The sequence below is a fragment of the Trachypithecus francoisi genome, unplaced genomic scaffold (assembly GCF_009764315.1).
Source record: "Trachypithecus francoisi isolate TF-2019V2 unplaced genomic scaffold, Tfra_2.0 Lachesis_group1, whole genome shotgun sequence".
Classification (NCBI taxonomy): domain Eukaryota; kingdom Metazoa; phylum Chordata; class Mammalia; order Primates; family Cercopithecidae; genus Trachypithecus; species Trachypithecus francoisi.
The window spans coordinates 163,014,189-163,040,036 of record NW_022681454.1 but is presented as its reverse complement, the minus strand read 5'-3'; the positions used below and the strand labels follow the sequence as shown (position 1 = coordinate 163,040,036).

The 25,848-nt window shown below is 39.4% G+C and overlaps 1 protein-coding gene across 14 annotated transcripts in view; it reads left to right on the top strand.

The window, feature by feature from the left end:
* NEK1 (NIMA related kinase 1) overlaps positions 1-25,848 on the top strand; it is a 204,086-nt gene that overhangs the window by 132,461 nt on the left and 45,777 nt on the right. For 12 of the 14 annotated variants that reach the window (XM_033215660.1, XM_033215659.1, XM_033215671.1 and 9 more), the window contains 3 exons: positions 9,579-9,731; positions 20,477-20,653; positions 25,042-25,162. In XM_033215660.1, the coding sequence (XP_033071551.1) occupies positions 9,579-9,731; positions 20,477-20,653; positions 25,042-25,162 (451 nt within the window). The remainder of the gene's footprint in view (positions 1-9,578; positions 9,732-20,476; positions 20,654-25,041; positions 25,163-25,848) is intronic. The other 2 variants (XM_033215672.1, XM_033215667.1) reach the window with 1 other exon arrangement.

Sequence of the window (25,848 nt, the reverse complement as noted above, 5' to 3'; positions counted from 1 at the left end):
GATTTCTGCATTTCCAACTAAGGTACCCAGTTCATCTCGTTGGGACTGGTTAGACAGTAGGTGTAGCCCACGGAGGGAGAGCAGAAGCAGGGTGGGGTGTCCCCTCACCCAGGAAGCACAAGGGGTCGAGGAACTCCTTCCCCTAGCCAAGGGAAGCCGTGAGGGACTGTGCTGTGAGGGACGGTGCTATCTGGCCCAGATACTACGCTTTTCCCATGGTTTTCACAACCCACAGACCAGAAGATTCCCTCGGGTGCCTACACCACCAGGGCCCTGGGTATCAAGCATAAAACTGGATGGCCGTTTGGGCAGACACCGAACTAGCTGCAGGAGGATTTTTTTTTTTTTTTTTTTGGTACCTCAGTGGTGCCTGGAATGCCAGCAAGACAGAACCATTCATTCCCCTGGAAAGGGGGCTGAAGTCAGGGACCCGAGTGGTATTGCTCAGCGGATCCCACCCCCATGGAACCCAACAAGCTAAGATCCACTGGCTTGAAATTCTCGCTGCCTGCACAGCAGTCTAAAGTCGACCTGGGATGCTCACGCTTGGTGTGGGGAGGGGCATCTGCCATTACTGAGGCTTTGTAAGCAAAGCCGCCAGGAAGTTCAAACTGGGTGCGGAACCCAATGCAGCAGGGCAAAGCCACTGTAGCCAGAATCTAGAGAGGCTTCTCCAGATTCCTACTCTCTGGGCAGGGCATCTCTGAAAGAAAGGCAGCAGCCCCAGTCAGGAGCTTATAGAAAAGACTCGCATGTCCCTGGGACAGAGCACCTGGGGGAAGGGGCCACTGTGGGCGCAGCTTCAACAGACTTAAACTTTCCTGCCTACTGGCTCTGAAGAGAGGAACAGATCTCCCACTACAGCGCTCAAGATCCGCTAAGGGACAGACTGCCTCTTCAAGTGGATCCTTGACCGCTGTGCCTCCTGACTGGGAGACACCTCTCAGCAGGGGTCAACAGACACCTCAAACAGGAGATCTTCAGCTGGCATCTGGTGGGTGCCCTTCTGGGACAAGGCTTCCAAAGGAAGGATCAGGCAGCAATATTTTCTGTTCTGCAGCCTCCGCTGGAGATACCCAGGCAAACAGGGTCTGGGGTGGAACTTCAGCAAACTCCAGCAGACCTGCAGAAGAGGGACCTGACTGTTAGAAGAAAAACTAACAACCAGAAAGCAATAGCATCAACACCAACAAAAAGGATGCCCATGCAAAAACCCCATCCAAAGTTCACCAACATCAAAGACCAAAGGTAGATAAATCCATGAAGATGAGGAAAAACCAGCACAAAAAGGCCGAAAATTCCCAAAACCAGAATGCCTCTTCTCCTCCAAAGGATCACAACTCCTTGCCAGTAAGGGAACAAAACTGGACGGCGAGTGAGTTTGATGAATTGATAGAAGTAGGCTTTAGAAGGTGGGTAGTAACAGACTCTCCAAGCTAAAGAAACATGTTCTAACCCAATGCAAGGAAGCCAAGAACCTTGATAAAAAGTTACAGGAACTATCACTAGAATAACCAGTTATGAGAACAACATAAATGACCTGATGGAGCTGAAAAACACAGCACAAGAACTTCGTGAAGCATACACAAGTATCAATAGCCAAATTGATCAAGTAGAATAAAGGATATCAGAGATTGAAGATCAACCTAATGAAATAAAGAGTGAAGACAAGATTAGAGAAAAAAGAATGAAAAGGAACGAACAGAGCCTCCAAGAAATATGGGACTATGTGAAAAGACCAAACCTACATTTGATTGGTATACCTGAAAGTGACAGGGAGAATGGAACCAAGTTAGAAAACACACTTCAAGATATTATCCAGGAGAATTCCCCAACCTGGCCGGGCGCGGTGGCTCAAGCCTGTAATCCCAGCACTTTGGGAGGCCGAGACGGGCGGATCACGAGGTCAGGAGATCGAGACCATCCTGGCTAATACGGTGAAACTCCGTCTCTACTAAAAAAATACAAAAAACTAGCCGGGCGCGGTGGTGGGCACCTGTAGTCCCAGCTACTCGGGAGGCTGAGGCAGGAGAATGGCGGGAACCCGGGAGGCGGAGCTTGCAATGAGCTGAGATCCGGCCACTGCACTCCAGCCTGGGTGACAGAGCGAGACTCCACCTCAAAAAAAAAAAAAAAAAAAAAAAAAGAATTCCCCAACCTAGCAAGGCAGACCAACATTCAAATTCAGGAAATATAGAGAATGCAACAAAGATACTCCCTGCAAAGAGCAACCCCAAGACACATAATCATTAGATTCCTAAGGTTGAAATGAAGGAAAAAATATTTAGGGCAGCCAAAGAGAAAGGTCAGGTTACCCACAAAGGGAAGCCCATCAGACTAACAGTGGAAACCCTACAAGCCAGAAGAGAGTGGGGGCCAATATTCAACATTCTTAAAGAAAAGAATTTTCAACCCAAAAGTTCATATCCAGCCAAACTAAGCTTTATAGGCAAAAAAAGTCCTATACAGACAAGCAAATGCTAAGGGATTTTGTCATCCCCAGGCCTGCTTTACAAGAATTTGTGAAGGAAGCACTAAACTTGGAAAGGAAAAACCAGTACCAGCCACTGCAAAAGCATACCAAAATGTAAAGACTGTCGACACTATGAAGAAACTACATCAACTAATGGGCAGAGTAACCAGCTAGCATCATATGACAGGATCAGATTCACACATATCAATATTAACCTTAAATGTAAATGGGCTAAATGTCCCAATTAAAAGACACGGACTGGCAAATTGAATAGAGTCAAGACCCATCAGCGAGCTGTATTAAGGAGACCCATCTCATGTGCAAGGACACACATGAGCTCAAAATAAAGCAATGGAAGAATATTTACCAAGCAAATGGAAAGCCAAAAAAAAAAAACAAAAAAAAAAAAAACGGAGTTTTAATCCTAGTCTCTGATAAAACAGACTTTAAAGCAACAAAGATCAAAAAAGACCAAGAATGGCATTACTTAATGGTAAAGGGATCAATGCAACGAGAAGAGCTAACTATCCTAAATATATATGCACCCAACACAAGAGCATCCAGATTCATAAAGCAAGTTCTTAGAGACCTACAAAGCAACTTAGACTCCCATATAATAATACTGGGAGATTTGACACCCCACTGTCAATATTAGACATATCAACAAGACAGAAAATTAACAAGGATATTCAGGACTTGAACTCAACTCTGCACCAAGTAGACCTAATAGAACTCTCCACCCCAAATCAACAGCATATACATTCTTCTCAGCACCACATAGCACTTATTCTAAAATTGACCACAGAATTGGAAGTAAAACACTCCTCAGCAAATGCAAAAGAATGGAAATCATAACAAACAGTCTGTCAGACCACAGTGCAATCAAATTAGAAGTGAGGATTAAGAAACTCACTCAAAACCACACAACTACATGGAAACTGAACAACCTGCTCCTGAATGACTACTGGGCAAATAATGAAATTAAGGCAGAAATAAATAAGTTATTTGAAACCAATGAGAATAAAGACACAATGTACCAGAATCTCTGGGACATGGCTAAAGCAGTGTTTAGAGGGAAATTTATAGCACTAAATGCCCACAGAAGAAAGTGGGAAAGACCTAAAATTGACACACTAACATCACAGTTAAAAGAACTAGAGAAGCAAGAGCAAACAAATTCAAAAACTGGCAGAAGACAAGAAATAACTAAGATCAGAGCAGAACCGAAAGAAGATAGAGACTTGAAAAGCCCTTCAAAAAAAAAAAATCAGTGAATCCAGGAGCTGGTTTTTTGAAAAGATTAACAAAATGGATAGATGGCTAGCCAGACTAATAAGAAAAGAAGAATCAAATAGACACAATAAAAAATGATAAAGGGGATATCACCACTGATCCCACAGAAATACAGACTACCATCAGAGAATACTGTGGACACCTCTATGCAAATAAACTAGTAAATCTAGAAGAAATAGTTATATTCCTGCACATATACACCCTCCCAAGACTAAATCGGGAAGAAGTCGAATCCCTGAAAATAGACCAATAACAAGTTCTGAAATTCAGGCAGTAATTAATAGCCTGCCAACCAAAAAAAGTCCAGGACCAGACGGATTCACCGCCAAATACTACCAGAGGTACAGAGGAGCTGGTACCATTCCTTCTGAAACTATTCCAAACATTAGAAAAAGAGGGACTCCTCCCTAACTCATTTTATAAGGCCAGCATCATCCTGATACCAAAACCATCAATTGGTTTGTCATTGTTTCATGCAATTCAGAGTAAATTGCAGACACTGGTATACTTTGCCCTAAGTATTTCACAGCATATAATTATTTATTAGAGTTCAATGTTTGTTTTTTCCTTTATGTTAAATTTACATGCAATGAAATGCACACATTGCAAATGTATATTTGCTGGGTTTTAACAAATGCTGGGAGCTGCAAAATAAGCCATCAAGATATAGAACATTAACATCACCCCAGAAAGTTTGCCCCTGCCTAGTCATTATCTGTTCTTATCCTCCCAGAGGCAACTTTTTCTGAATTTATTTTCTACCTTAGATTAAATATTCCTGTTCTAGAATATCATATAAAAAGACTCTAACAGTTTGTATTCTTTTGTGTCTGGCTTCTTTCACTCAAGCATAATGATGTTTTTCCCCTAATATCTCACCTCTGGCTGAAAGCATAATGATTTTTGAGATTCATCTGTGTTGTAATTATTAATAGCCTTTTCCTTTTTAAAAAATCTTTGCTTTATTAAAAATTTTCTTTGTTTGGTATTGATATGGTTACTCCCACTTTGTTTTGCTCAGTGTTAGCCTGGTATATCTTTATCCTTTTTTCCCTCTTAATCTATATGTGTCTTTATATTTAATGTGGGTTTCTTGTGGGCAGCATATTGTTAAATTCATTTTTTAATCCACTCTTATAACCTTAACTGGTATGTTTAGATCATTTACATTTAATGTGATTATTAATGTGATTGGATTTAAATCCAGATGCTCCTTAATTTACAATGGGATTACAGTCTAATACACCCGTTGTAAAGTTGTAAAATCTTAAGTCGAACCATCATAAGTCAGGGACTGCCTGTGTACCATTTTTCTATTTGTTTTTTGTTTGCCTCATGTGTGCTTTCTTTCCTTTTTCCTCCTGTTTTGCATTATTTGGAGTTAGTTATTTTTTATTATTCCATTTACCTCTGTTGTTGAATTATTAGCTATAGCTCATTGTTATTTCAATGTTTGCTTCAGAGTTTATAGTGTATTATCTTGGCACAGCCTATCTTCAATTGAGTTATACTTCATATATGGTATAAGAATATTATAATAATATACAGTTGACCCTTGAATAGTATGGGGGTTAGGCGGTGTTGAACCCCCCATGTAGTCAAAAATCCACGTGTAACTCTTAACTCCCCCAAAATGTAACTAGTAATAGCCTACTGTTGACCAGAAGCCTTATCAATAACATAAATCCAATTAACACATATTTTACATGTTATATGCATTATATACTATATTCTTTTTTTTTTTTTTTTTTTTTTTTTTTTTGAGACGGAGTCTCACTCTGTCCACCAGGCTGGAGTGCAGTGGCCGGATCTCAACTCACTGCAAGCTCCACCTCCCGGATTCACGCCATTCTCCTGCCTCAGCCTCCCGGGTAGCTGGGACTACAGGCGCCCACCACCGCACCCGGCTAATTTTTTGTATTTTTAGTAGAGACGGGGTTTCACCATGTTGGCCAGGATGGTCTCGATCTCCTGACCTCGTGATCCGCCCATCTCGGCCTCCCAAAGTGCTGGGATTACAGGCGTGAGCCACCGCACCCGGCATATACTATATTCTTATAACAAAGGAAGCGAGAGAAAAGAAAATGTTACTAAAGGGAGAATGATAAGAACGAGAAAATATATTTACTATTTATTAAGTGGAAATGGATCATCATAAAATCCTTCATCGGCATCATCTTCGCATTGAGTAGGCTGAAGAGGAGGAAGCGGGGGATTGGTCTTGGTGTATGAGGGGTGGCATAGATGGAAGAAAATTGGTTTATAAGTGAACCCCGGCATTTCAAAACTTTGTTCGAGGGTCACCTGTACTTACATTTCTTCCCTCCCAACCTTTGGTGCTATTGTTTTAATGCTATAAATCCCATAATACAGCATAGTCATTTATTCTTTAAAAGGATTTAAATAATAAGAAAAAACTATTTTGTGTCTACCCATGTCGTTTTCATTTCTTTTGTGTAGAAGGTATCTATTTTGTATCATTTTTCTTCTGCCTAAAGGACTTCCTTTGAGATTTTTTGTGGTACAGTCCTGCTGGTGATTCTTTCAACATTTGTATGTCTGTAAAAGTTTTTATTTTAAAGACATAAAAATGTCTGTAAAAGTTTTTATTTTATTTAGCCTTCCTTTTGCAAAGATAATTTTTCTGAGACATAGAATTCTAAATTGAAATGTTTTTCTTTTGGTGCTTTAATGATGCTGCTCCACTGTCATCTTATGCACATTACTTGTCATGAGAAGTCTTCTGTTACCCTCATTTTTAGTTTTATTCCTCTGTGTCTTTTTTCTCTGAACTCCTCAGATTTTTCCCTGTAGACTTGGTTTCAGTGAATTTGATTATAATGTGCCTTGATGTCACTTTCATCATGTTTCTTTTGCTTGGGTTTTGTTGAGCATCTTGGATTTAGGAGTTTATAGTTTTCATCAAACTTGAAAAACTCGTGGCCATTATTTCTTCTATTTTGTTTTTCTGTGTCCAGTATGAATGGACGAGTTCAATGCACAGGTTCATTTATATGAACTTCATTTGGACAAGTTCAATATGGGTCTTATTAATGTTTTCTTTACCTCTATCATGATCAGTCTTCTGTCTAGCTTGTTGAACATATGGAATTCAGTTATAATGGCAGTTATAAATGTCATTGTCTACTAGTTACATCATCTCTGTAATTATGGGGTTGGATTGGATTCAGTGATTTTTTTCCTCCTTTTTTATAGTTAATATTCTGTTTCTGTGCATGCTTGATAATTTTTTGGGGGCAGCCAAACGTTGTGAATTTTAATATTTGTGCTATGTATTTTTGTATTTCTATAAATATTCTTGATCTTTATTCTTGGACACAATTTAGTTACCTGTACATAGCTTGGCTCTTTCAAGTCTTGCTTTTAAGCTTTGTTAGCTGGAACAGAGCAGCAATCTATATTATTAGTATTTATTAGTATTACTATGCATTAGTATATGGCTAATCTTTTACCTTTTCTGCATCAACAGCCTTTCTGAATAATCTGCCTTGTACTTTGTGAATTATAAATCAATTTTTTTTGGCTTATGGGAATAGGAACTCTTTCTGGCGCTGTGTGAACTCGAAGTATTGTTACCTCTGCTTCTTTTGAGTGGTCTTTTCTCTAAACTTTCTCTAAAATTTCTTTACACATTATGTACTGATATGCTGATCAGTACTCAGGTAAAGACTCAAAGGGGCTTTTTACAATTTTCCTGAGTTCTCTCTCTGTGAAACTTACTACTCTTCAGTACTCTTATCTTGCAAACACTAGTCACTTTGGCTTTCCTAGACTCCCATTTCCACCTCCTCCTCAGCTCAGAGAGACCATTGACTCCACCTCTGTTTTCGCTGCCTGCATTGAAGGGGTTAAATTCCAGTGGAGGGGTGGACAGGAGGGTTTCTCTTATGGACATTTAGTTATCCCAGTTCTGTTTGTTAGAACTTTTCCCCCTTTTGAATTGCTTTGGCACATTTGTCAAACATCAGTGATTGTAAGTTATGGGTCTATATCTGAGTTCTCTACTCTGTTTTAACCATCCTTTAAGAAATTCCTCTTGGTAATCATTTTGGCTGTACAAAACTAATTATGATCTGCTGATTTGCATGTACTTTCATGAAACTGGTACATTAACTGTGTCAAAATGTGTTAGTTTACCATTGAATGTCTATATACCTTATGCCTCATAATATATAATATTATATCCTGTATGTTACTACTAGGTACCTGTATACTTCATATATTATTACCAAATATTCTAAATACTCAAACTTCAGTATATAATTTTTACATTTTGCTTTGATACATTTTATTAAAGTGGTTTACCCCAAATTATTATTGTCAATAGGGAAGTAGCAGTTGTTTGCCTACTTATGATAAATAAAGCAGGACAAATTTTCTTAGAAATACTTTTCTCTATTTTTTAAACCATATATGTGTTTATTTTAAGATTTGTTTTCTTTTTTTTGTTAAATATATAGACATGAAATACTGATTTCTGTTTCTTCTATTTTTATATTCCCCCCAATTGTTGTGTACTTATCTTAGTTTTTTCTATTTTTTCACATAAAGATTTTATAGAACCGTAATACAGGTTGAGCATTCCTAATCCAAAATCTGAAATCCAAAATGCCCCCAAATCTGAAACTTTTGAGTACCAGTGTAACACCCCCACATGTGACCCCATGTGATGTATCAAAATCAAAGTGCAGGTACACAACACATGGTTTATTTAGCATCCCCAAGGACAAAAAGACCCTCCAGCCATTTAAAAAAGCTATATGATAGAATACCTTCTCATTCCTTCAGATCCCTTTCTGATCCCTCAGCTGCTTCTGATATTTCTTTTTGCCAGTAAAATGAAAGACAGTATAGAGTAACCTTTTAATCAAAATCAGTTTCATGGGTGGAGATTAAAAGCCTGCTGTTTCTTAACAGCTCACAGGTATTCTGGTGATAATACTGTGCTGCTTAGTTATCTTAAACACATTTTTTCACCATAATGTATGTCTCTATTTTTTTAACTATGAAGTATTTTTGTATGAGCAAGTGTAAGAAAATGATTGCTTATTAGCAGCATATAAACTCACAGTCAGGAATGATGGTGATGCCAGACAACCACAGAGGGCCCACATGGGTGACCAATTCAGTGACACTATTGCTTTCTGATGGTTCTGTGTATACAAACTTTGTTTTATTCACAAAACTATTTAAAGTATTATATAAAATTACCTCTAGTCTATGTGCGTAAGATGGATGTAAAACATAAATGAGGCCAGGTTTGGTGGTTCACACCTATAATCCCAGCACTTTGGGAAGCCAAGGTGGGAGGATCACTTGAGCCCAGGAGTCCAAGACTAGCCTGGACAACATAGTGAGACTCTATCTCTTAAAAAACAAGCAAATGAATTTCACGTTTAGACTTTGGTCCCATCAACAAGATATCTCATTATGTATATGCACATATTTCAAAGTCTGAAAAAAATTCAGAATTTAAATCACTTCTGGTCCAAAGCATTTCAGATAAGAGATACTCAGCCTGTATTAATTTATGGTTTTTTTCCTATTTTTATATTCCCCAAAACTAGAATTTAATTCATATTCTAAAAGGCAATTATAGATACGTTTTTATTGCTAGTTTCATTTGCTTCTGTTCTCACCATTATTCATCATTCTTTCCCTGAAAGTCTTTGTGATATAACCTTTTTTTCTCATGAACCACTCAATTGGATAAAAGACCCAAAATCTGCCTTACCACGCAGTATTATTATACTGTTACTGAAAATTGTTTCTTTGTATCTTTTTCTTATAGGACATACAGTGGGAGAAGTTATTAAATTAGATCCTAATGGATCTCCAAGAAGAGCCTGGGGGAAAAGTCCGACAGATTCTGTTCTAAAGATACTTGGAGAAGCTGAACTACAACTTCAGACAGAACTATTAGAAAATACAACTATTAGAAGTGGTAAGGAGAAACTAATAGTTTTTCTACACTAGAAATAATATTATTAAAAATCTAATTATGTGTTTTGTTTCCATTTTAAGTGAATTATTTTTAATTATCTTTCTGTTCTAATGATTTTTTAATTAGATTGAGAATGATTGTATTTTCTAGGGGTACTGTCCAAATGGTAGTCTTGAGTTTTGACCTGATAGACCTGGATGGAATCTAAAAGGAAGAGGAGGTGTTTTTGGGTGGAGTTGGAAAAGTCAGAAAGATGTTTTACATGAAAACAGATATAGGAGAAATGCATTGAGATTAAGTATATCTGTTTTGATATGGATTCAAGAATTAGATTGACTAAAAGGTATTTCAGTAAGTGTGATAGACATTATTAATTATAGGACTGGGGAAGGAGAGTTGTCATGAGGTAGGAGGAAATATTCCTGATCCATCAGTTTTGTGGCCTTTGGTATTACAGCTATGCATCAAGAAGAGTGTCTATGTATGAAACAGATGTTTTCAGATTAAACAGCTTGTTTAAATGTTGAGAAAGTGGAGTGTACTTTTCCTCTTTTTGGAAGTTGTGTCTAGGTAGGGATGTGTGTTGCACTTTTGTGCACTCTTTTCTTCTCTGTCTCTCTCACTCTTGTTCTCTGTCTCCCCTTAAAAAGCTTTGAGTGAAACTCATATCCAGAGCTGGTGGAAAAATAACCTAGGAGATGACACTATTGATATGTTCAATAATGGAATTAGCCAGATGCTGAGAATTAGCCAGTGAAATGAACCTATACACGTGTTATGAAGTGACAAAAGTAGGCTGCTAATAATTCTGTTATTTTCTTTAATATTAAAGGGGGAAAACAATTTGAATTGAGAAATACATACAGTCATCTGCAAAAAAGGCAAAAAGTGTGTATGTTTGTAATTAATTTGTTCACACTCTCATATAAGGACATTGTGCAGTTGTATGCCAAATACTAATTTAAAATACTAGTAACTTACTCTGAGCCTGTTTTCAAAACGTTCCAGGCTTTATTCAAGACAAAAATGCCTTCAGGCTCTAACATTTTAAAAAATAATTATAATAATTTTACCCTGCAGTGCAAAACTCTCTGGAAAAAAATGAGAAAAAAAATTCAGATTTTTTTGTAGTCTGAAAGTTCTATAATATGCTGATGCTCATTAACACTATTACTTTTAAAATGTTAGATTCTGATTCCTCTGATGTAAAATTCTGTTGCTTAAATATGTGCAATTTGGTGTACAGTAATACTTAAACCACATAAAAATTGGGCTTTTATTCTTCATATTCATCATAGTCCGTCTGCACAGAAATGGAACTGAGAAATAACTTATTTTATGATTTCTCTTTATTCAATCACCAACTGTTTTTTGAACACTTCTTAGTTGTGTTCACTATTTTATGTTAGATGGTAAGCTATAAAGGAAAAAAAGATCATTCTTGCTCTCAGAGGACAGACAAAAATGAAAACAAATAATAACATTGCGTGAAAAGCACAAGAATAAAAAGTACCCACAAAGTTCAGAATAAATGCAGAGATATTTAAGTAATTAACTTTATCTTGTATAGTCAAGAAAGATATCCCAGACCTATTATCTGCCCTCTTCTTTTTCTCCCAAATACATTTACTGGGAAGAATATGCTCTGTATTGGGATTTTAAGCCAAAGAAGTGACAGTTTTTACCATCATCAAAAGCACATGTGGCAAAATCTGTGTTACAGATGTTGTATGTGAAATGCTCTGGGGCCACAGCTGAGGTGGCTTTACTTTATCAGTGCTATATGCCTTTATTAATGATAATACACATGGCCCTTTTGGGTAAGGGAAAGCCACAAGACAATAAGCGATTTTGGGGCCACAGCTGAGGTGGCTTTTCTTTATCAGTACCATACGATTTTATTAATGACTATATATGGCCCTTTTGGATAAAGGAAAGCCACAGGGAATAAGTGATTTTTGGGTGTATCAAAGATTTTTTTTTCAAATAACTCATTAAGTAGATAATGGGGAGAACGAAATTCCAGGCAATATGCTATTCTAGTATATGCAGAGACAAGGGTTTAGCTCGTGTATGTGGGGGTAGCTTCATGTGGTGGAAAGAGAATGGGCTTTGGTTCCAATCCTGGCTTCATCACTTGCTCAGCAACCATGAATAAGTTCCTCTGACTGTGGCATTCATTTCCTCCATGTGTAGAATGGAAACACTACTATCAAGGCTTGTTTTGTGTATTAAATGAGAAACATAAAAGATCCTTGGTGTTCTTTGTTTTAGTCTTCCAATTCTTATGTCAGTGTCTCTTTAGTCATTCTGATTGCTTGAAACTCTTTTTGTAATAGATTCCTTAGGAAGAACTTGTGTAAACACTACACTCATAGATTTTCCATTTTCATAATAGTTTGTCTTATGACTGTATTTGTGAGGGTTGATTTGGCCACATATAAAATCCGTGGCTTACTTTTTTTCCTTGACTGTCTTTAATATATAATTTAATTATGTTCTGGCATAAAACATTGCTACAGAAAGTCTGATGGCAGTTTTATTTTCTTTACCTTATAAGTGATTTGGTCTTTTTGCTTGGATGCTCAAAGTGTATCTTTCTTTTTACTTAAAGTCTAGTCATTTTCTTAAAATATGTTTTGGCATTGAGTTTATTTTTCTAGTACAGTACATAGTGTGTCTTTTTTTTTTTTAATAGAGCTTTTCTTAGAGGAGTTTTGGATTCATAGTGATATGGTTTGGCTCTTTATCCCCACCCAAATCTCATCTGTAGCTCCCATGATTCCCATGTGTTGTGAGAGGAACCTGGTGGGAGATGCCTGAATTATGGGGACAGGTCTTTCCCATGCTATTCTCATGATAGTGAATGGATCTCAGTGAGATCTGATGGTTTTTTAAAAATGAGAGTTTCTCTGCACAAGCTCTCTCTTTTTTTTTTTTTTGCCTGCCACCATCCATGTAAGATGTGACTTGCTCCTCCTTGCCTTCTGCCATGATTGAGAGGCCTCCCTAGCCACGTGGAACTGTGAGTTCAGTTGTACCTCTTTCTTTTATAAATTTCCCAGCCTCAGACATGTCTTTATCAACAGCATGAAAACGGACTAATACACATAGCAAAATTGAGTGAGAAGTACAGAGAGTTCCTGTATATGCCCTTCCCCCGTACACACACAGCCTCCCCCACCATCAATAGCCCACACTAGAGAGGTACATTTGTTTTAATCAATAGACCAATATTGACACATCATTATCACCAAAGTGTATAGTTTATATTAAAATTTACTCTTGGTGCTTTAATTTTTCTGGGTTTTGGCAAATGTGTAATGCTATGTAACCACCATTATTACACAATAATTTGCTGCCCTAAGAATCCCCTGTGCTCTGCATATATATATTATGTATATATATATATATTTTTTTTTTTTTTTTGAGACATAGTCTCACTCTGTCACCCAGGCTGGAGTGCAGTGGCATGATCTCTGCTCACTGCAAGCTCTGCCTCCCGGTTTCACGCCATTCTCCTGCCTCAGCCTCCGAAGTAACTGGGACTACAGGCGCCCGCCACCATGCCCAGCTAATTTTTTTTTTTTAATATTTTTAGTAGAGACAGGGTTTCACCATATTAGCCAGGATGGTCTCAATTTCCTGACCTCGTGATCCACCCACCTCGGCCTCCCAAAGTGCTGGGATTACAGGCTTGAGCCACCACGCCTGGCCTCTGCTTATATTATATCTCCCTTTCTTCCAAACCCTGGCAACCACTGATTATTTTACTATCTCCGTAGTTTTGTCTTTTCCAGACTGTCATCTAATTGGACTCATACAGTATGTACTCTTTTCAGATTGGATGATTTCACTTAGTAATATACACTTAAGATTCCTCTGTAATCTTTTTGTGTTTCAATAACTCATTACTTTTTAGTGCATAATATTACATTGTATGGATATGCTACAGTTTATTTATTCACTTTCAAGATGTACTGAAAGACATCGTGATTGCTTCCAAGTGATAGCAATTATGAATAAAGATGATATAAACATCTATAAGCAGGTTTTTGTGTGGACGTAAGTTTTCAGTTCATTTGGGTGAATACAGAGAAATACAGTTGCTGGATTGTCTAGTAAGAGTACGTTTAGTTTTGTAAGAAACCACCAGTCTCCCAAAGTGTCTGTACCATTTTGCAGTGAATGAGAGTTCCTGTTACTCCATGTCCTCTCCAGCATTTGGTTTTGTCACTGTTTTGGATTTTAGTTATTTTAATTGCTGTGTAGTGGTATCTTGTTGTTGTTATTTGCAATCTCTTAATGACATATGATGTTGAACCTCTTTTCATATGCTTCCTACGATATGCTGCTTTGCCACCTGTATACATTAGTGAGTTGCCTGTTGAGATCTTTCACTCATTTTTAAATTGGGTACTTTATTTTCTTATTGTTGAGTTTAAAAATTCTTTGTATATTTTGGTTAATGGTCCTTTATCAAATATGTCTTTTGCAAATATGGATTGAGTATCTCTTCTCTGAAATGCTTGGGATCAGAACTGTTTTGGATTGGGTTTTTATCAGATTTTGGACTATTTGCATTATACCAGTTGAGTATCTCTAATCCAAAAATCCAAAATCTGAAATGCTCCAATGAACATTCCTTTGGGCATCATAACAATGTTCCAAAGGTTCATATTTTGGAGCATTTTGGATTAGAGATAGTCAGCCTATATTTTCTCCTAGTCTGTGGCTTGTCTTCATGTTCTCTTGACATTGTCTTTTTTTTTTTTTTTTTTTTTTGAATTGGGGTCTCACTCTGTTGCCCCGGCTGGAGTGCAGTGTTGCAACATGGCTCACTGCAGCCTCCACCTCCCTGGGCCCAGGTGACCCTTCCACTTTGGCCTCCTGAGTAGCTGGGACTACAGGCATGCACCACCACGCCTGGCTAATTTTTGTATTTTTAGTAGAGACAGGGCTTGCCCATGTGATCCTCCCACCTCGAACCCCCAAGTATCTAGGACCACCAGTGTGCATCCTTTTTTCCATTGTACGTGGCTAATTTTTGTATTTTTTGTAGAGATGGGGTTTCACCATGTTGCCTAGGCTGGTGTCAAACTTCTGAGGTCAAGTGAACCATCCACTTCGGCCTCCCAAAGTGCTGGGATTACTGGTGTGAGCCACCACACCCGGCCTACTTTTGCATTTTATATTTAGTTGTGTGATTTATTTTGGAGTAAATATTTTTGAAGAGTTATAAGGTCTGTGTCTAGATACATTTTTTTATAAGTAGATGTACAGTGTTTTTTTTTAGCACCACTTACTGTAAAAACTATTCCTTCTTCGATGAATTATCTTTGCTCCTTTGCCAAAGATCAGTTGACTGTATTTGTACGGGGCCATTTCTGAACTATCCATTCCGTTCAACTTTTTTCCTGTTCTTTTGCCAGTACCCCAATATCCTGATTACTGTAGCTTTATACTGTTTCTTGAAGCCACATAGTGTCAGTCCCCCAACTTTGTTCTCCTTCAAGTATTTATTGGCTATTCTGGGTCTTTTGGATATCCATATAAACTTTAATATCCACAAAAGAGCTTGCTGGATTGGCTGGGATTATGTTAAATCCAATGATCAAGTTGGAAAAAAACTGACATCTTAATGATATTGAAGCTTCCTGTCCACAAGTTTGAAATATCTCTATTGTTCTTTAATTTTTTCATCAGTTTTGTAAGTCCTCATCATAGTGTATCTTTTTAATATGTAGCTTCCAGTCTTTATTTTCCCTTCTCGGTTTTAGGAGTCTTTATTTATCCTCTCGATTTTAGGAAAGTACTCTTGAATTATTGCCTGCATTCTTCCCTCCCCTCCCCTCCCCTCCCTCTCCCCTCCCTCTCCCTTACTCTTCCCTCCTCTCCCCTCCCTCTTCCCTCCTCTCCCTTCCCTCTTCCCTCCTCTCCCCTCCCTCTTCCCTCCTCTCCCCTCCCTCTTCCCTCCCTCTTCCCTCCTCTCCACTCCCTCTCCCCTCCTCTCCCCTCTGTCTCCCCTCCCTCTCCCTTCCCTCTCCCCTCCCCATTCTTTCTCTCCTTCCTTCCTTCCTTCCTTCCTTCTCGCTCCTCTGCCCTGCCCTTTCTCTCTTTCTCCTTTTCTCCCTGTCTTTCTTTTTTCTAACAGCAATGGAGTCTTGCTATATTTCCCAGGCTGGTCTTGAACTCATGGCCTCAAGTGATCCTCCTGCCTCAGCCTCCAAAGTGCTGGGATTATAGGCATGTGCCACCAATACCCGGCGTCTAGTATTCTGTTCTTTTTCTTCAGTCTTTGGGAATTTCCACATTGTACACTTTTGGTCTTCTTTGCCTTTCCTCTCTTCAATTCCTCCTTTTTCTTAATGTTTTATTATTAACTATTGTGGGTACATAGTAGGTGTATATATTTATTGGGTACATGAGGTATTTTGATACAGATTTTCAATGCACAGTAATCACATTAGGGTAAATGGGGCACCTAAAGCATTTATCCTTTCTTTGTATTGCAAACAGTCCAATGGTGTTGGTTGAGTAGGGTGTTTTGTATTGCAAACCATCCATGGTGTTGGTTGAGTAGGGTGTTTTGGCTTTGATTTTGGGTGGGCAGAGTAGTTCAGTCTTCATATGATTTATTTGGCTGTAATCAGTGTCAGTGGTATCTGTGAATTCCTGTGTGTCTTAGGTTATGGTTGTTAGTGGAGACTCTGGTAAGGATTTACTGTGGACAGGGAGCCAGTTGAGCCAGTCCTCAGGCCCCAGTCTTGGCAGCATGCTGATAATGCAGGTACGTGTTCAGGCACTGGTGATAGTGGGTCCAGGTAATCCTTGGGCCTCCAGGTGGCTTACTTGGGTGTCAGCAGTAGCAATGGTGGGCCAGGTGGGCAGGGCTAGTCCTTGGGTCCATCATCAGCACTCATGGGCACCAGCAGTGGTGGCAGTGAACTGAGAGGGCTAGTCTCCTGGCCTTTAGGTGGCACGTGCAGGTGGATGGTGGCAGTGGCTGCACGTTGGGTCTCAGGGCCCTCTGGAAGGTATGTTTGGACATCTATGGTGGCAGACAGTGGTGGGTAGATCTCCAGACCTCTGGACAATACACATAGCACTATTAGGGTCATCGTCAGGTTGAGCAGGCCTGTCCTTGGGCCCATGTATGGTACATGTGCAGACAGTTTATGTTGGACAGGACTGGTTGATCTCCAGATCCTAAATGATGTGTGTGGGTGCTGGCAGGCTGGGCAGGCCCTTTCCCAGGCCCCTGGAAGGCTTATACAGGCACTAGCAGCAGTAGGCAGGGCTTATTGATCCCTGTGCCCCTGGATGATGCTCACAGGCCTTTGCCAAGGCAGGAGCAGGACAGGGTGGGTCTGTCTTGAGGCCCTGTGGTGGTGCTGTCAGGCACAGGTTGTGCTTAGCATGGCAGTTCTACCCCCAGGACCCCAGACGGCACACTCAAAAATCAGTGGTGGTGGTGGTAGGCAGGAGGGCCTGTCCTCAGGCCCCCTGACTGTGTGTGCAGGCACCAGCATCAGCAGGCATGGTGGGTTGATCTCCAGTCCTGGATGACATGCTTGCTAATGCCAGCTCTGATGCATGGGGAAGATCGATCTCCCAGCTACCAGGTAGCACTCTCAGGTGGTAGCATCAGTGAGTGGGGCAGGCCTGACCTCAGGCTCCAAGCATGCCTGTCTCCATGAGCCTGAAGGTGCACGCAAGTGCACATTCACCCAGGTTCTAGGGGAGGCAGGGTTGCTATCAGTGCCAGCAACTCCAGGAAGGCAGCTCCCAGGCTCTGGGGAGCACATGCTTCAGCTGCCTTTTTCCCAGGGGCAGCCTTCCTAATGTGCTGCACCACCCGTTTCCTGTGGTGTAGGACTGTATGTGGGCTAGAGGACTAGGGACCCGGCTATACAGTTGAGTCCAGCTCATGTCACAAGGTTGCAAATCTATAGGTGGACATGGAGTAGATGTCAGTAGGGCTCCGGAGTTGTGGAGATTCAGGGCCTGTTGAGCCCTGAGGCAGGTTGTTATCTGGTAGGGGTTGGGTTCTCAAAGTGGCACCATGTGGCAGCTGCTTGGGTCTCAGGATGTTGTGTGAGTTCCAGCACAAACTTCCTCTCTAGAATAATGCATCACTTTGACTCCAGGCAGCTTCCTCTACTAGTCTCAGGGTGCTTGAGGGCTGAGGAGTCATGGCTGGGTTTGCAGGAGTCCATGGTGAGAATGTGGACCACTGGGGATATCTCTTACCATTTTCCTGCACTCAGGCAGGTCGCTCTGTGGTGTTTCTCCTGGCTTCTAGCCAGTCCTAACCAGGTCGGCTGCTTCGCTTCCCTCTCCTTCCATGCCTCAGAGGTTCCCCATCCCTTTCCTGCTGAATTCCTATGTTCTCTTTTAGATGCTCTATTCAATGTGTTATTATCTACTTGCTGTTTTGGTACTTCTCTGTGGAACAGGCAAGTGCCAGGTATCTGTGGTCAGCCATACTCCATTTCCATTTTCTCTCCATTTCCATTTTCTCTCCAAATCCATTTTCCAAATCAATGAATATAATTTTTCTCTTTTATTATATTAATGTTGCAAATTTCATTGATTGATTTTTAAATATTAAATAGCCTGAAAGGTAATATCCCTTTAAAAAAAATTTTTACCATTTTTATGTGGTATATCATTGGTTTTATTTTTCCTTTTCTGATTGTGAGTGAATTTCATTATGTTGCATTCTATTGACTATTTTGATTTGCTGCTTTGAAAATTGCCTGTTTATATTCTCTGCCCTTTTTTATATTTCATTGCTTTTTGCTATTTTTTAAGAATTTTTGTTTAGTATGGATATCCAGCCAGGCATGGTGTCTGATGCTTGTAATCCCAGCACTTTGGGAGGCTGAGGCAGGTCATTTCAGGTCAGGAGTTTGAGACCAGCCTGGCCAACATGGCGAAACCCTGTCTCCACTAAAAATATAAAAAAATTAGTGGGGCATGGTGCTGTGTACCTGTAATCCCAGCTACTAAGGAGGCTGAGGCAGGAGAATTGCTTGAACCCAGGAGGTGGAGGTTGCAATGAGCTGGGATCACACCACTGCACTCCATCCTGGGTGACAGAGCAAAACTCTGGTCTCAGAAAAAGAAAAAAAAAAAAGAGATCCTAACATCTTCCTCTTCCTTCCCCTATTTCTTTCTATATATAGATAGAAAATTTTATGTCTGGACACCATACTGATTATTTTTACTAAATCTATTTAGTTTTCTTCCTGGAGATCTTAGATGTTCCAAATGTGCAGGTTTATCATCAGTGACAAGAAACACATTTTTCTCCTATATTTTGATTATTTCCTATTCTTACTGTATTTGTTAGAACCCACTAAAGCATTTAATAATAATAATGCAATATGGTATCCCGATTCCTGGTATTAATAGACATGATTTTATTGCAGAATGGTAGGGCTGAAGGAGGAAAAACACAGATGTGATCTCTGCTACAGTCAGTTCGTTTTGGCAAGCAGTTTGTTGAAGCACAGTGCAGGGAAATGATTCTGAAACATTTGCAACACTAGAGTTTTGTTCTCTGTTGACTAGAAAGAAGTAAAGAGTAAAACAACTTATAAATACTTGATGAACAACTTTTTTCCTCTGGAAATTAACTGAGCTAAGGACAGTTCCTGCTAACTCAGTGTTATAAAAGGACTGCAGCCAACACAAAGGGCCTACTTGGCTTTAGAAACAATGAATTGAAATTGAGACCAATGGGCAAGGATCTCTGTTTTTCTTCAGCCGTTTTAACCATGTGTATGCAGATATAGTAGGCAGAGAATTGAATTTATGCAAAGGTGGGGTTTTGCCATGTGAATACAATGAGTTGAGGGTGCACAAGAGAATGACTATATGATGGAACTTCTATGGGTTTTAATGGAGATGACAGAAAATGTAGCAGGATCAGTGCATTGTGGGTACTTTCAGGGTAAAATTTTTTTAGAGTTGGAGTTGTAGAGGGAGAGAAGTGGAAAACGAGTGTTAGAGATTACAGGGTGGAACACTTACCACTAGACATTTCAAGAGGCTATAATGAATGACAAAGTCTGTAAGATATGAGCATTGGAGTGCTGGAGATAGGATGAAGAAGACTGAGGTAGAGTGAAGTGCAACAAACCAAGAGGCCTACCTACTGGAAGGATTATTGATACAGATACAGAAATCACCTAAATTAGTTATGACAGAGTTAGTGTTGGGGCACTTGTAACTTGGAAAGTAAAATCTTCAACAGATTAATAGGAGTGACAGGGTGGTAAACAACTGCATTAAGTTATTCTGAGGTAATTTTTTTTTTCTTTTTATTCTTTTTTGAACCTGTCTTAGGATGTTCTGAGGTAAAACTCTTCTCTCCTGGCACCAATTGAAAGTGTGGAGAATTTCAGAGCAATTAGAAGTAACTAGGAGTTACTTCATATAAACAGAATCCACTAGTTAATAATTTTAAAAATAGTATTCTAATACACATATTAATTTTACCAAAAGCAGAAAGATGGTAAGCCATTTTAACCACCATAGAAATTATTATGTACAATTGAAATGAAATTTGACTTTCATATACCATAGTCACTTATTAACTTCTAATATGTAACAGAGCTTGACTGGTAATTACCTGTTGCAATAATGCAGCTTTTTGAACTTTGCCCCAAATGCCATTACAGATAAAATTCATCATTTTGAGAACTAGCATGATTTTTTATTTTTTGTTTTCACAGATATTTCTCCTGAAGGGGAAAAGTGCAAACCCTTAATTACTGAAGAAGAAAAAGTGCAATGTATTTCACATGAAATAAACCCATCAGCTATTGTTGATTCTCCTGTTGAGACAAAAAGCCCCGAGTTTAGTGAGGCATCTCCACAGATGTCATTGAAACTGGAAGAAAATTTAGAAGGTATGTTCTAATGAGTCAAAATGAGCTATATTTGATTTAGTAAAAACTTAAGTTTCACAAGCTTTATAAACAGATTAGCAAAATTTGTATATATTTGGGTAATTTATCTCAAATTAGGTTCAATATTTTTATGTTTTTAGTAATTGATCTTTTTTTAATGACTGCCTAACAAGTCACCCCAAAACTTAGTGTTGAAACACCAACCATTTCATCTCATGATTTTATTTGCCAGGAATTGAGTCAAGACTTGGCTAATGTGATTTTTCGTAATTCATGTTCCTTTATCTCAGAGATCAGTAGGTGCTGGTCAGCTGGCAGCTCGGCTGGTCTGAAGGGTCCCAAAAAGCTTCACTGCTATCTTGGCAGGTACAGCTTAGCTGGGCCCCTCTCCCTCTTCATGTGGTTTCAGGGCTATGTACTCTTTCTGGCAGGATAGTCTGACTTCCTATATGATGGCCCGGGGCTCACAGATGCTAAGGTGAAAGTGACTTGTACTCTTAAAAGTTGATCTCAGAACTAGCACGGTATCACTTCTGTCATGCTCTATTAGTCAAAGCAGTCACAGCCCAACCTGGATTCAAAGGGAGGGGAAACAGAACCCACCTCTCAATGGGAAGGGTGTCAAAGAACTTGCATCTGTCCTAAATCTGCCATAGTCGGCCCTCTGACCAAAAATTATTTTCATTCCTCCCATATGCAAAATCCACTCACGCCTTCTCAAAGCCTCATCTCATTATGACATTAGCTCAGAGTTTAATATGACAAAGTCAAGCCTCAGTGCAGATGGGTTTTCTCATCTACAGATCTTCAAGTACAGTGATTCTCAACCTGAAGACCTGTGAGTAAAAAAAAAAACAAGTTCCTAGTTTTCCATACGTACAACATACAATGGTGAAACAATCTTTGAGACAACTTTTCAAAAACAGGGAAGATGGGAAGCAGATAGCAGTCACTGGTCCCTAGAAATTCTAAAATCCAACCAGGAAGAGCATTGTCAGCCTGCTTCCTTGCACCAAAACTTGGTGTGCCCAAGGGCTCTTCTGTTTTGAACTATGTTTGTCCCCTTCAGTCTGAGCTTATAGTGCTTCCACAAGCAGAATTTCTAAGTAATTTTGTGGGTTTATGTGAATATTATTGATATTCACTGTGGTTAACAAAAGCCACTCATGTTTCTGAGACGGACTCTTTTCTACCTTCAGTTATCTATAAGGATACTGTAAGACAGTGCTCTTGAGTTCTTAGAAATGCTTTGTCTAGCAAAGAGGGCCTGCAAGGCATGCCTTTAAATCTTTCTGTGCCATAACAGATCTTATGGGCACAATATTGACTTCATCTTTGCCCTGAGGCCACACCCTACTGTCCTGAATTTAGTCTTTGTCTTGAGGCCATCTTCCTTTAAGAAGCTTTTGTTGCCTAGAAGGAATTATCCTGGACTCTCTGTATCTCTTCTAAATTCTGCTCATAAGCTAAACTTTTTTCTTCAATTAATCTCTCTTTTCTTGTTCTTTACCAGAAGTTATTAAGCAGCTGTCACTTTGAATGTTCTGCTTTGATAACTCCTTAGCTAGACTACTGGATCCATAAAGTACATTTACTATCTTCCACATTATTGTAGTTACTAAACTTTCAGCCATTGTAAAACAAGAATCCCCTTTTCTCCAGCCTCCAGTAACCGTTTTTCACTGGCCAGTCTCTCACCAACAATGTCATTGAAGGCCTTCCAATTTCTGCCTGCTCCGCAGTCCCAAAGCCAGTGCACACAGGCTTTTACGTCAGCTCCCTGCTTCTGGATATGTAATTCTGTTTCAGTTATCTATTGCTGCAAAACAAATTAGTCCTAAAACTTAGTAGCTTAAAATAACAATTTTAGGCCGGGCTTGGTGGCTCACACCTGTAATCCTGACACTTCAAGAAGCCAAGGCTGGCAGATCGCTTGAGCCCAGGAGTTCAAGACCAGCCTGGGCAACATGACAGTACCCCATCTCTACTGAAAATAAGCATGTGTGGTGATACATGCCTGTAGTCCCATCTACTAGGGAGGCTAAGGTGGAAGAATCACTTGAGCCCAAGAGTTTGAGGCTACAGTGAGCCATGAGCATGCCACTGCACTCCAGCCTGGGTGACAGAGTGAGAACTTGTCTCCAAAATAAAAAACAATTTTTATTTTTATTTTATGTTATCTCACAATTTTTTGAGTCAGGAATTTGGAGGTTCTTCTGCTTCATGTAGCATCAACTGGTATTGCTGAGTGGTATTCAGCCATCAGCTGGGCTTTTTTGGAAGATGCAAAATGATATCACTCCCATGCCTGGCATACTGGCAGGGCTTATCCGGGTCCCTCTCCTTCATTTTAGTCTCATGGCATTGCAATGTGGTCTTTCAGAATAAACTATTTTCATGATGGCTCAGGCTCCCAGATATCAAATAGAAGCTCCCAGTTCTCTTGAAGGCTCAGCCTGGAACTGGCATAGCATCACTTTCACTCTATTCCATTACTCAAAGGAATCACCATGCCAGCTGAAATTAAAGAGGAGAAACAGAGTTCCCTCTAGTTGAGAGGAAAGCCAGAAACCCTGCAACATGTGACCATCCTTAATTCACCACAGTAACTTAAATAATCTTATTCATTAGAACCATAGTTACTAGTATCATTATGGAATGAAAGTTTGTTCCCCTCCCTACCCCCCCCAAAAAATCGTATGTTAAAATCTAATCCCTGATGTAATGGTATTGGAGGTGGAGTCTTTGCAAGGTAATTAGGTTATGAGAGTGGCACCCTCATGAATGGGATGGGTGCCCTTATAAGAATAGGCCAGAGAGCTTTCTGTTTTCTACCACATAAGGATACAAGGAGGAAAAGGTTATCTGCAAAACAGGAAGAGGGCCCTCTAGAACCAACCATGCTGGCACCCTGACATTGGATCCTTCAGCCTGCAGAACTCTGAGAAATAAGCTTATATTGTTTACGCCACCCAGTCTATGATATTCTGTTATAGTAGCCTGAACTAAAACAGTATCTTATGCCTTTTCTTTAAAAAAGAAAAGAAAAGAATATTAGGAATACTATGGAAGCTGTATAGCCTAGTGCAGGAGTTGATAGACCAGAGAGTAAATATTCTAGGCTTTGCAGGTAATACAGTCATAACTCAAGTTTATAGAATAAGTTGATACAGCTTAAAGTGCTAGGAAACAGAGTTATTCATTAAAAAATAAAAAAGTATTTTGCCCCCAAGTGCTTACCTTGAATGAATGACCAAAATAATCATTTGAATAAAAGATAAAAACTTAAAGATTAGTACAATATCCGTTGTCTTTCCAAATAAGACAGATAAATTGGAAGCTTTAAAAATGGAGAAATATGTCTATATTCCAGGGGAAGTAAGAGGGATAGTGTTGGCTTAAACAGGATAGTATTGATAATCTTAACTGGAAAGGAAAAAGAGAAGTTAACAAATACTCTTCTCATCGCTATTCACTTTTGGAAAATATCAACCAAGTGAAAAATGAGCCACTGCCAGAAAACAGAGGTGACATCTTGATGTTAATTGAGGGTCAGGCCAGGCGTGGTGGCTCACACCTATAATCCCAGCACTTTGAGAGACTGAGGCAGGTGGATCACTTGAGGTCAGGAGTTCAAGACCAGCCTGGCAACATGGTGAAGCCCCATCTCTACTAAAAATACAAAAATTAGCCTGGTGTGGTAGTGTATGCCTGTAGTCCCAGCTCTTCAGGAAGCTGAGGCAGGAGGATCACTTGAGCCTGGGAGGTGTAGGTTGTAGTGAGCCAAGAGCATACCACTGCACTCCAACCTGGGCAATGGGAGTGAAACCCTGTCCCAAAAAAAAAAAAAAAAAATTATTGAGGGTCTAAGAAAATAGATTTTTAGTGCCATTCAATTATGTTCTCAATATCATTGTGAAAGTCCAGGTAATACTTCTTCTTTTTTGACTATTAAAAGATAGATTTTGAAGATTGAAATTTTATTTTACTTACTAATCAGTTATATCACAGTCTATTCTTCCATATTTCTAACCACAAATATCTTTATTCTTTAAATCATTTTTATACCTTCTCTAAACAAATTTATATATGACTAAAATTTTAATGGAAGAGAAAATTTTACATAATGGTGAAAAATACAGAGTATACCATATTACCTTTGAGCATTTTTATTACAGTAAAAGGCAAAGGAAGTAGTCTGTCATTTCAGAAATAACTGAACTTAACACAATAATAAGATTTAAACCCTATAGATAGAATATTTAATTTTTCTGTTTTAATGAATATATTACCCTAAAACTAGGTAGCAATCATTTATGAAAGTTTATTCAATATTCTCCTGACAAATTTTGCTTTTAGATGTTTCTTGTTATGTTTATCCTTTGCAGAACCTGATGATTTGGAAACAGAAGTTCTACAAGAGCCAAGTGGAACAAACAAAAATGAGAGCTTGCCATGCACTGTTACTGATGTGTGGATTAGTGAGGAAAAAGAAACAAAGGAAACTCAGTATGTACATCTTTTCCTTACATTTTAAAACCCAGGTCCCTTTTGTAATAACTTTTAAGAATATACTATAATAAGCTAATATTGCAACATAATATCCTAATATTGTAATACCTTATAAAAACAATTTAATTTTAATAGATATTCATATGGTTCAGAAATAAACAAGTATATAAAGTATTTGAAGAGGCCAGGCACAGTGGCTGACACCTGTAATCCCAGCAATTTGGGAGCCTGAGGCGAGCAGATCACTTGAGGGCAGGAGTTCAAGACCAGCCTGGCCAACATGGCAAAACTCTGTCTCTACTAAAAATACAAAAATTAGCCAGGCATGGTGGCACGTGCCTGTAGTCCCAGCTGCTTGAGAGACTGAGGCACAAGAATCGCTTGAACCCAGGAGGCAGAGATTGCAGTGAGCCAAGATCATGCTACTGCACTCTAGCCTGGGCTGCAGAGCAAGACTCTGTCTCAAAAAAATAAACAAATAAAGTGGGCAGGGCATGGTAGCTCACACCTGTATTCCCAGTACTTTGGGAGGCGGAGGAGGGCAGATCACCTGAGGTCAGGAGTTTGAGACCAGCCTGGCCAACATGGTGAAACCCAGTCTCTACAAAAATTAGCCAGGCATAGTGGCGGACACATGTAATCCCAGCTACTCAGGAGGCTGAGGCAGGAGAATCACTTGAACC